This window comes from Oreochromis niloticus, linkage group LG1, assembly GCF_001858045.2.
Source record: "Oreochromis niloticus isolate F11D_XX linkage group LG1, O_niloticus_UMD_NMBU, whole genome shotgun sequence".
Classification (NCBI taxonomy): Eukaryota; Metazoa; Chordata; class Actinopteri; order Cichliformes; family Cichlidae; genus Oreochromis; species Oreochromis niloticus.
In genome coordinates this window covers 14,420,309-14,432,334 of record NC_031965.2, presented here as the reverse complement: position 1 = coordinate 14,432,334, position 12,026 = coordinate 14,420,309, and the positions used below count along the sequence as shown (strand labels likewise).

Sequence of the window (12,026 nt, the reverse complement as noted above, 5' to 3'; positions counted from 1 at the left end):
TTTTTGTGCGCTGTTAACAGCCACACAGAAGTTCATAGTCAGTTTACATATACAAGCTTAGCAGGAGGAGGTGATACAGTTAAATGCTGTGTCAATTACCGTTCCAGTACATACCAACAATTAACTGGACTCCTTAGTTTTATTATAATGTACTTTATCACTGCAGGACAGCCACAAATGAAATTTAAAACGCCTAAAAGCTTACTGTGTCTGGTAACCATTTAAAAAGTACCATTAGGGTTTAATGAGAAACACCATCAGACCCTTTGAGATGTTTGCGTACCCTGAGAAAACAAAAGTGACAAACTGTAATCACTCATGAGTGAAAATGCAGCATTCAACACAAAAATAGCTGGAATGGAAAATATCTAACTGTTGAAACACAATACAGTGAAAAGTGAAGTTTAATAAAAACAAAACAAAAACCAACCCTAAAATGTCACATAAAATTGCAATTTTGATGACAATCATGCCATGAAGTGATTCCTCAGTGTTATTAAAATTTGAATTTACTGTTGTAACATTAGAACCTGACATCTCCAATCATTCTCTTCTTTCCTTTTTTTGTGTGCAAGTAATTGAATACGTGGAGAAATGCAGACGAGGAGACTCCTGGCTCTTTTCTCCATCTCTGCTAAAACGAGAAAGCTGACGATTACTGTACACATGTGTTACATTACAAGTGTTACATATACATGAATAAGGAATTAAAGGGGGAAAAAAAATAAAGAAAGTGGACGATATTCCTTCTTGCTAGGGAATGTCATCTGGGGCAGCTTTCACTCACAGGAAATTTTGGCAAAGCTTTTATGTTATCACCACTGTCATTAAGAAAACAAAAAACAACTACACTATAACTGAGAAAAAAACAAAACAAAGTTGAATATCTTAAAGTATTATTATAGAGATATGCTTATTTTCTAAGGCCACAGCCAGTAGCTAGGCAGCTTTTGTTCATAACTGAATTTTAAGTTACTGTACACTGATTTTAACCTTCATATAGAGTGATAAAGCCAGCCTGTTGCCTTCTTCATAGTCCCAAAGTAAAATTTCACCCTGCTAGTTCCAGCCTCAAACTGAATTGACAGAGTGGTGTCCATGTCTTTATTCTACTCTTGGAAGAACGTCGAGATTACAAAATAGACCCACTTCATTATCAGATGCACATAACCACAGCCATAATTGGCTTCTGGGTGTAATTACATGTAAGGCTTCTCTGATTCTTCAGAGCTTTTGGAGGACTATACAACTGTTTTGTGATACCCAAAACTGGACTGGACTGGAACATTCAAACTAAACTCATGCTAAGCTCCCCAAGATGAGTGAAAATTGGTATATTAGAGTCAATAAATAAATCAAAGAATTTTAACCTGGAACTAAGCTGTTCCTTTCAAAGGTCTACATGACCACACATTTGGTTCACTGTGCAGGATCAGACCATGTTGGTTTGGGTGTTTGGGCTGCGACTCTGCAGGTCCTGTACTTGATCAAGAACCCAGTTGATGTTCGGTCTCTCCTGAGGATTTGACACCATTATGGAGCTCAGCAGCATCTGCAGACCCTCTGAGTATCTGGGTACAAGACAAATACCAACTTTAGGTTTGATACAGTGCTGTCAAAGGTCTTGAGTTACCCCGACTTCTTTAGATTTTGGTTCCAAGAAGTCAGAATTTCTTGTAAGCTTTTTCACTCATTTTCAGTCCAGTCTTTGTACCGAGCATTTTCAGAGGAAACTTTTTTGTTTGTTAAGCCACTTCACACTGACATATGAATGATTCAAGCAGAAAAAGGCACCTAACTCAAGGGATGAGCCAGTGTCTATAGACTCAGCAAAGAACCCAATTTAAATTGTTATTTTAGGCACCTTGTTAACAGCAGCATGTCACAACTGTAGTTCAACCTTCGAAAAAAAAAAAAAAAAAAGCCAAAAAAAACAAAACAAACAAAAAAAACCAAAACAGGTTTGACAGGCATAAAAAATGACACTTTTACACAAACAAGGTAATTCCCAGAGAGCCATTAGCTGAAAACTTGGTATATCTCAGCAGAGAGAAGAAAGTGGTAAAGTGGAGGACAACAGAAGAAGAAGTGACATGGCTACAAACCATCTGCATTAGTTGAACAGCATCTGAAAGTCATGTCCTTCAGCAATACAAATAAATTAAATGAATAAATGATAAATTACAGCAAAGACATATCACAAACAGACCCTTCAATTGATCCAGCCAGTGTTCACTGAAGCCTAATCAGAAACGGTCTTTGGGGAAGGATGGCTGTCAAGAAGCCATTGTTATAGAAGGGAATAAACAGGGAGAATAGTTCAAGTTGACCAAATTACACAAGAACTGGACTGAAAATCAGTAGGAACAGGTCTTATGGGGTGATGAATCCAGATTTGATAATTGTGGTTCAAATCTTAGTCAGTATGTCTGGAGAAGCACAGGTGAGAGGTACAATAGAGAGTGTCCACACCAATCTATGAAGCATGGTGGAGGCTCTACCATGATTCGGGGCTGCATTTCAACCAGTGGTGTTGGAGAACAACATTTGTGAAATTATCAATGAAAAAACATCATCGAAAAGTGAGGTTAGATACACCATACAATGCCATGAGGAAAGCATCTGATTGGCAGAGTACAGCTTCATTTTTCAGCATAAAAATGATCCCAATGACCATCAGTCAAAGACTGGCCACCTCAGAGCTCAAACTTCAACATTACTGAAAAACCATTCCTGAAGACTACTTAAAATATGACAGAAAGCTTGCCTAAGAGAGTTCAGGCTGTGTTGAAGAATAAAAGGTGGTGATACCAAATCTTGACTTTCAAACTTTTTAGAACTGCTACACCTTTTCCTTCCTATGAAAATATGATGAAATGAGGGGTAGCTTAAGACTTCTGCACCGCACTATTAAGCATGCACAATTTTTATTAACAGCGAAAAGGTTTCCAGGGTGTAGCCAGGCTCAGAGCCACATAGCTTGTTTTTAAAAAATTAAAGAGAAACTAAACTTAGTTTTCTTGTACTACATTTGAGAGGTCAGTGTCGCGTTAGCTTAACTGAACAGTACCAAAGAAAATTCAAGTAGACAAAAATCTTGGTAAGGTACCTTTTCTTCTTACTATCTGTCCTAAAATCAGTTGCACGCCATTAGAACTGGAACATGCTTTTATTCTTTTTATTCTTCTCAATTCAAAACCATTGTTTTTTTCCTACTACTCTGCAAAGCAGTAACAGAAACATTTAAATAAATAGGAAACTTTCAAGCTACAGCCTGAAGACTGACCTGCAAGAGGGAGGGATGGAGACCGGATTCTGGACAGCCAGAGCAACACTGTCTCCCTTCTGAAATATCAGATCGTACGGCCCTTCCAACATCATCATACAGTAAAGCACACAGCCAAGTGACTGGAACAGTAGGGACAGCAAAGCACAAGAAAGAGAATCTGTGAGTGACATTTACTGAGAACAAACATACGCAACACATAAGCCAAGAGGAACAAGCTCTACACAGCTTTACCCAGATATCAGTGCGCTCATCTATAATGCAGTGGCTCTCAACATTGAAGAGTTCAGGAGCCCTGTAGGAAATGGTGCACCGCTGGGCGGCCCAGTCCTGTATGGTCATGGCTTCTCTGGATCCTCTTACCTGCAATAAAGTCATTTTTATTAAATCCTTCGTGGGTTACCGGTAAGTAGTTTAGGGGCTCTAGTGGTAAGACCATTGGATGGATGTGTTAAAGACCACAAAGTAGCTTCAGAGACATACAAGAAGCAAATCTAACAATAAAAGCTATGAAAATGTTAAAAGTCACATGTGACATTGCTCATTACACAGTCCATTACGTTTAAAAAAAAAAAAAAATCTAGAAAGAGAACAGCTGTGTTCTGAGAAACTAAATACAAAATCCACAGACATTTAGCAGTATAACCTAAATATGAGTTTCACTACTCTGCCATCTAGTGGTGGAGCTCAGCAACTCAGCAACATTTAAATAAAAGGCTGAAAATTACTTTTCAGTATAAACAAACAATAAAAGTAGTGAGGATGGCACTTTGTTCTTACACATTTAGAGTACAAAAACGCTGTGGAGACCAGTCTCACCTCAGGCTTCAGTTAAACTAACTACGTCTTGTTCTTTTTCACAAAACAAATATAGAGCCACAAATCTTAAAAATCCTTCATAGACCCTGGATTTTACCTCAATCCTGGCACGGTTCATTGAGCCAAGGTCCATCAGAACTGGCCTGTCATCCTCATCCAGAAGCACATTTGTGGGCTTTATGTCTCTGTCAAAATATAGCACACAGCAGGCATTTAGATGTAGACACCTCCGTCGAGTTAAAAAACAAAAAACACAAAAGCAGGTTGACTATTGCATCAGTCACTCAGGCCTTGAGACCTGTTGCTGGCCATCTGGCAACAACCAGTCACTCGTGTAAGCTATGGGACGTTGGACAAGGAGTAAAAATGCTGTGCAGTCCCACATAAAGAGGAACATCTGGTCACTCAAGCTGAAAATGACATTTTGATGATAAACAAACTATCTTTAGTTTGTTTTTCAAAAGAAGTACAACTATTTAGACAAATAATCTCAAGACAATGTGTCACATTTTGACTGGTTCTTCAGGACATGCACTTTTCTAAAGCCTGGCTTTTAGTCAATGTGTATGAAGAAAAGTATTTTTTAACATAATCACATTAGCCTGTCTAATGTTATACCCAAAGTTCCAAATTACCAAAAAGTCAGAAGCTTTGCAGATTTTTGTGAAAGTGATAGAAACTACAACACAGAAAAAGAAAAGGTAGTATACAGTGAGAAATTAGTTTTTCTAAAGTTACTTTTAAATTTTGCACAAGAACAATTATGCTGTGAAGTGACATCGTATGTGTGCATGTGCCAAAACTTGTTAAAAATTACTAAAATTGTCAGATATGAGATATAAAGATGCATTGCTACTGAAAACTATTTAGTAAGTTGGCAAGAAAGTTTAAAAGGTTACGTTCAAATATATACTGCATTTGACCACCTCCCAGCATTGTAAACGTGTCCCACTTTGACCCACACAAACACTGCGTTTGTCCCATATTTTGTTTGTTGGAATCTGGTCAAGCTATTTTCAGCTGACCAACAATAAAGACAATGTGGCAATGAGCTGCAAGACACACAACTGGTTCAACTTGTTTAAGTGGTGAAATAATGTTTTTTTTTTCTAAATGCATAAGTATTGTGAAGCTTTCTAAAAGATAAAAATGATGGATTTTCCTCCTTTATGGGAGCAATGAATCTGAATATGGCAAAATGATCTGGTATTTCTTTTGAAATGTGTGAAACATGATCTATGCATGTAGTGCACTCGCTTGGCATTTCTGCACCACCATGCACTGCTGCTGAAAAACTGCATACCCCAAGTCAAAAATAAACAGATCCGAAGTAAGATTAAAGTTTTAATAATCAAATAATGCATAACTGCACAATGAGATTTATTCTTTTTTCATATAATTTCTTATTCACGATCTCAGTTGGGGATTACCTGTGTGCATAGCCTTTGTCGTGAATGGCCTTGAGTCCAGAGCAGATACCACGAAAGATTTGCAAAATCTGTTTTTCAGGCATTGAGCTCCCCTTGTCTCTCAGCTTCTCCAGAACAGACCACAGACTGCCTTTCTGTTTGCGTAAGCATGCAAGCATATCAGACCAAGATCATTTCTCTCAAGATTATGCTAATGATAACTGCTGCAAAAACTCACTCTCATATATGGCAGAAGTAGCCAGGCTTCAGTCTTGGCTCCATGATCAACAAAGGCATGTGCAACCAGGCTCAAGACGTTGGGGTGGTTAAACATCTGGTGCATCTCCACCTCTGTCTGAGCCTCCTGGCGACCCTCACGGTCATGACAGAGGATCCTCTTCAGGGCATAGAAGTGCCCATCCTTTACCCCTTCAACTAGATCAACGAAACTGAACCCACTGAAAAGAGAAAAAGGTTTATCAATGCAAAACTGACTTAAAAGGAAAAGAACAGTGACATGCCATACATATTTGCTTTTGTTTGTACAAAGGAGGTGAAGAAAAGTGTGCAGGTAGTGGTTTGGAGTTTCTTGAGACAAGTATCAGGGGAATTTATGACAGAAGGATAGCAAATGAATCAAAGTGAAGGTTTGCAAGATGGTAGTGAAACCTGCTATAAAGTATGGCTTGGAGCCTGTGATACTGCCCCCAAAAAAGAGGGGGCAGAGTTGAAGATGCTAAGATTTTCACTGGGAGTGACCTGATTGTACAGGATTAGAAATGAGTAGATCAGATGGATGGCTCAGGTTGAGTGGTTTGGAAACACAGTTAGAAAACAAAGATTGTTTGGACATGCACAGGGGAGGGATAGTAGATATGTGTCAGACAGGAGGAAAAGAGGAAGGCCCCAGAGAAGATTCATGGATGTAGTGAAGGAGGACATACAAAGGGTTTGTGTGACAGAGGAAGACTATGGCTAAGGTGAGATAAAGGGAGATAGCCACTGTGGTGATCCCAAAAGGGAACAGCTAAAAGAAGAAACAGGAAGCAAAAAGATTTAATAATCAACAATGCATTAATCCATCTTTCATTGCCTTCTGATTTACCCAGCAAATCTGAGGTTATAAACCTGATTCTTCCCTATTAACATAATAAAATAATGAAGAGAGTGTATAGGGTCTGATTACAAACTAACAACCAGTGCCCATGTTCCCTGTAATGAGAGATGCTGTCACCAAGTGCACCAGTGAGACTCATGAATGAAGGTCACAGTAATGAGCTACATCAGGATAACTCTTAGAGCAGGGGTGTCGAAGTCCAGGCCTCGAGGGCCGGCATCCTGCAGGGTTTAGATCTCACCCTGGGTCAACACACCTGAATTAAATGATTAGTTCATTACCAGGCTTCTGGAGAACTTCAAGACATGCTGAGGAGGTCATTTAGCCATTTGAATGAGCTGTGTTGGATCAAGGACACATCTAAAACCTGCAGGACACCGGCCCTCGAGGCCTGGAGTTCAACACCTGTGTCTTAGAGGATTAATTATTCATTTGTTTCTTTTTCTAATTTAGGATTTAGTGACAAATATAAAATCTTATGATATACTTCTGCGTAGTTAAAGTCATACAGCGTGAAAATGTTTTCTTACCCTTCGTCGAGCTTCTGGACAAAGTAATACTTTTTGTTATCAATGATGATGGAGGCACGGGAGCATACGCACATTGTCTGTCCCATCTTGGCTGGTACATTGTCTTAGGGCAAGCTTTTAAAGGGCCTGGGAATAAAAAACAACAACAACAAAAGACTAAAAGTTATCCAAGGGTGACAAAAATGCATAAAGTCTATCAATTGTGTTAACTATGTAAAAGTAACAGTTACTGGAAGTAATCTAAAAGATATCAGCCCTGTATATAAAACACACTGGGTCTTACAGCGCTAATGAACTGTAACATAAATGTTAGGTTAGCCAACACAGTATCATATTAACACGTAGCGTAGTTGAGGATAGCACAGCTACAACAGGTAATATTTCACATTAGGGTCAACTTTTAATATTAACTCAAGTCGACCTGTAGCTTTACTTAAATACCCACAAGCTATAAATAACACGCTATGCGATTAAACTCGTTAAGTTCCTTATTCTTACCAGTTTCTGTTTACCAGGTTAGCTCGCTGTCATATTGCTACGTCCATTTTCCTCTTCTTCTACCATCAGAGTGGGAGAGTTGTACTGCCAACAGCGCCAGAAGACGAGTAGCGGTGAATTTGAGTGGCGAAAAAAATGGCGGATAACGAACGTAAAAGGAGGGGTAACACCGACGACAGAGGTGATATGTGTGCTGTTTTATAGTGTATAATATGGTTGAAAAATATAAAGTAGTCAGTGTTAGCTTGATATGTCCCCTGTTCATTAAAACTAAGAAGAGATGTTTGCGGAACGTCTCTTAAGACAACTTCATGCTAGGTAGATAAGCTTGCTAATGGCAAGTTAGCAGTTAACATTGTGTTGACGTTAACCTATTTAGGTGCGTGTCAGATGTGCTATTAATTTACAAATGATAAACCAAAGGCATTACTCTTTACCACAGTCCACTGTTTTGTTTTCAGCTTCCTAACTCGCCGGTTTACCTGGTGTGCTATTAGCTAACTAATGCTAGTTAGCACTGGTATCTTAGCTTGGCGTTACCTGGTCTCATACATCATGTAAAATGCCTCAAACACCAAACTCTGATAAGGTTGCGACTTACTACGCACACAGTCGTCACGTGGATTGATAAAGCACCAAATTAAATGGTAGAATGGTACTTATGTTACCGTTGGTTCATTAATGGCTAGCCATACAGGTAAAGATGATGGATTTAATAACACCCAGATCCCAGGAAACAGTTGTTCACCTTGGTGAGTTGTCTTGCCTCAAGCAGGGCCGCAGGAGGAGGGAGGCAGAGTGAAAACTAAGCCTGTCTCTTGTAGCACTGTGGGGGGAGAAGGGACCGCAGTCAAACGCACATCCCAGCATCTCACCCACGAAGATGAAGACGAGCCTTCAGCAGACCCACCAGCACCAACCAAAGTCTCCAAAATAGGCTTCAGCATGAGCAGTCAATTGGGGAAGAAAACAAACCCCATATCTATTAAACTGGGAGCACCGGTGAGTATGTGAGACTGTAGACCAACACTGTGTTATTTAAAAATCTGTACCCTATTAATATAATGGGTGTTGTAACACCCATGAAATTGTTGTACACGGTGTTTGAATAGCATAAAAGTTAGAGCATGGGATCGTAAATGATCATGGCATACTGCTCAGAAAAGTCCTAAAGAGGATACATCTGAAGTTTTTAAAAGTTATAAAGACATGTCATTTGAATCTGGGCGCCAGTGTGAAAGGTGTTGAAAGAATAAGGAATTTACCTCATCCAAGATTTGCCTCTTGCTGTTTTTATGCTTCCAAAAGACTATGTGAATGTAGTCGCAATGTATTACCTTGAGTGAAGTTCTTCAAAATTATCATTATCAGTCACTAGGACCCAAGAATCAAATGACTAGTTTTGGATGATCAGCAGTCACTATGACGGTTGCCTCACAAAACACATTTCATCCCTATTTTCTACATTTTATAAATGTATTCATATGCATATTGGTGTTGTTAATATCCAAAATATCAGAGGTCAGTTTCACGTTGACATAAACTTCTTTATTCACTGCTATAATTCAGAAGCTGAAGGAAGGATTGTGATTTCTGAGCAGAGGTGTGATGCTTGATGCTAAGTTGTGGTGTTTTATTTTGTTTTCCTAATTGTCATGTCCCCCAACCTGTTTTTAGAAGCCCAAAGAGACTGCACCATCACTTCCTGCAAAAAAGCCGGGCCTAGCGTCTGTTTTTAACGAAGATGATGATGTAAGTGCCTGTGCATGCAGGCCTGTCACGATCAAACAAATGCTTGAACAGTAGACGTTCAGAGGCTGATATTAATTTTATTTTGTCATGTAGAGTGAACCTGAGGAGATGCCTCCAGAAGCAAAGATGAGGATGAAGAACATTGGGAGGTACAGACTGTACTTTATAATTTTGCACTTGACTTCTGTGGTCAGCTTTGAAATCTTTAATTTCTTTTCTTCTGTCACCTTTTCAGGGAAACGCCAACATCTGCAGGACCTAATTCCTTCAACAAGGGCAAACAGGGATTTTCCGATCATCAAAAGCTTTGGGAAAGGAAGCTAAAGTCCCAAGCAGAAAACTTGTAAATAACTACAGCAAATTTTGTCACTACTAGCTAATTTTGTATAGGTTAACCATGTTAAATATCAGTGAAGGCTCAGATAATTAGTCATTAGAGTCCTAGTTTTTCCAACTTCTCTGTGGGTCTGTGATGATGAATACTTTAAGCCTGCTATGATTGTGACTGAATTTGTATTTCCACTTTGAAATACTGGTTGACCTCTGTGTAAAAGGTGTGAACTGGTGATGAAAAGAAATTCCCCAGTATGACGGCTACAATTTTATTTGCTTTTTCAGGTTAATGAAAAAAAAACAACCTCTCACCTTACACCCCACATTTTCCTTTGCTCCTATCCAAAGCTGGTGAGCAAGTGTGCTGCTTGCTTAATTTCTGTGTAAAAATGTAAATAGGAGTGCCACAGTGTTTTATTTTTAAAATGCTACAAATCAGAGTGTGAGACCCATGCTGTCTTGAGTGTGAAGTACACTAGACATAGGCACGAGTTTGTCAGTTTCAGATCCTTGGTTTTCACCGGCTGTGCCACCTCAGACACCTCAGTGTTTTTGTTATGCTTGCTTTCTTTTACCCATTCAGGCTAATTACTGTAGAAATATGTCTGATTTCATTTTTATGTCCAAAACTAATATGTCTGTAGTTGACCTCTGTGTGAAACCCAGACTCAACGCGCCATGATGTGGATACCAGGGTGTGGGTAACAGTGCTGTTGATATGTTAATCAGGCCCATTTTAAGTTGCACCTCACTGATATAGATTGTGCTTTACAGTCTGGGGGAAATCCAGCTTGATGAGAAATATGAACTTTGAATTTCTGTGGCTTGAGTGTTCTGTTAACGTCCCCTAATAAATTCAATCAACATTATGCTGAAATCTGTTTCCATTAAATATTTCCTTTTTTTAAATGTGTATTTATAACTCAGTCTATACTTTCTCTGTAACATGTGAAACCAGGTACATACAAATACTGACACTAATAAAGTTAGTATAGGAATGTAAATTTTTAAAAATTATGCCAAATTGCAAAACGCTTAGCTGTGTCTTGTAATAAAACCTCTAACATTGCTTCACTTCAGCAGCATTAGGTAATGATCGTATGCTGATTCATGGTTTTCTTCCGCTGTTGTTCTACTGCAGAATAATTTTAAGGTTATCTGCTTCAAAGCCAGGCCAGGAAAATCTCTTTCATGTTTTTCTGTGTTTTATCCTCAGTTACTTTGACACAAAGGCATCTGCTGTGATGCTCACACCTCTAATAAAGTCTCATAAGTGTCAGTACTGATAATTGATCAGACTTATAATATTTCTGACTTAGTCAAAATTGAATTTAATCGAGTCGTGGATTGGATCGAATCGAATCGGGAGCTTGTGAAAAAGAATCGAATTGATTCTAGAAATCAGTGACGATACCCAGCCCTATAGTATAGGAGGTGACTCACCCTTTTTCCCCCTCCCAAAATGTTAAAATGATAGCTATGAATCTACATCTGTGTCATGGAAATTTCCTTAACGTGTGTTTTTGTTCTGATCTTTAGAATCAATATACATTATCAATGCCAGGGATATTTTTTTTTTTATTGCAGACGCTCAGAGAATAAATATGAATGATAAACTGTAAGCTCTATATAAGAAAAATAAGTACAAAGCAAAACCAAGATGTTAAATAGTATTTCAAAGTACTATGCACAGTATATACATGAAAATATTTCAGGTATCATAAGGATTTCTGTGGTTTTTTTGATGATGATTTCTGCTAGAGTGAATTGTTAAATGTCATTTTTATGCTTACCATCTTTACATTGTTTTAACTCTATGATGAAAGGAATTCCTTTGTCTCTGACCACTGGCTGGAGAGGCTTTTATTGCAGATACATCCTATCTGGAAGATCTGTTTCTTGTGATGTTGCTTCCTGCTTTTACAACCCTTTTGGTCAGCAGGAGGTCACACACACACACACACACACACACACACACACACATTCTCACACACACACACACACATTCTCACATGCATACAGATGTTTACACATATACATACAATGCCTTGTCTTAGAACCATGTGGGCGTTGTTTTGCTGTGATGTGTATTGTGTGAACTGTTTTCCCAATAAAAGGCAGCAAGCGGAGGCCGGATTTGGGGTCATTTTCGTGGTAGATACCAACGAGGCCTCTCTTGCAAGTAAATCGATCGATCGCTGACTGTCTTGTTTTCTTCATGATGAATAAGTCTCTAAACCAGCGGGGCTTGTGGAAACATAGACCCAACATTTATCTTTATC

The 12,026-nt window shown here is 38.8% G+C and overlaps 2 protein-coding genes across 4 annotated transcripts; one reads left to right on the top strand and one right to left on the bottom strand.

Moving 5' to 3' along the window:
* Nucleotides 1–7,743, bottom strand: stk16 (serine/threonine kinase 16). Its single transcript, XM_003445733.4, has 8 exons — nt 7,660–7,743; nt 7,162–7,287; nt 5,753–5,972; nt 5,536–5,669; nt 4,203–4,290; nt 3,521–3,649; nt 3,287–3,408; nt 1–1,571 (listed from the first exon to the last, which is right to left on the bottom strand). Exons 2-8 carry the CDS (start codon nt 7,245–7,247, stop codon nt 1,433–1,435), a joined length of 918 nt encoding a protein of 305 aa, XP_003445781.1. The 5' UTR covers nt 7,248–7,287; nt 7,660–7,743; the 3' UTR covers nt 1–1,432.
* pcnp (PEST proteolytic signal containing nuclear protein) lies at nt 7,698–10,621 on the top strand. 3 transcript variants are annotated; one of them, XM_005466832.3, is made up of 5 exons: nt 7,698–7,840; nt 8,435–8,661; nt 9,337–9,411; nt 9,505–9,560; nt 9,647–10,621. In XM_005466832.3, exons 1-5 carry the CDS (start codon nt 7,795–7,797, stop codon nt 9,756–9,758), a joined length of 516 nt encoding a protein of 171 aa, XP_005466889.1. In that variant the 5' UTR covers nt 7,698–7,794; the 3' UTR covers nt 9,759–10,621. The 3 variants fall into 3 exon arrangements, with proteins under 3 accessions (XP_005466889.1, XP_003445782.1, XP_005466890.1); XM_003445734.4 differs by having other exon boundaries at nt 7,750–7,840; nt 8,432–8,661; XM_005466833.4 differs by lacking the exon at nt 7,698–7,840 and adding an exon at nt 7,847–8,411 and having other exon boundaries at nt 8,484–8,661.
* The last annotated feature ends 1,405 nt before the right edge of the window (nt 10,622–12,026 follow it).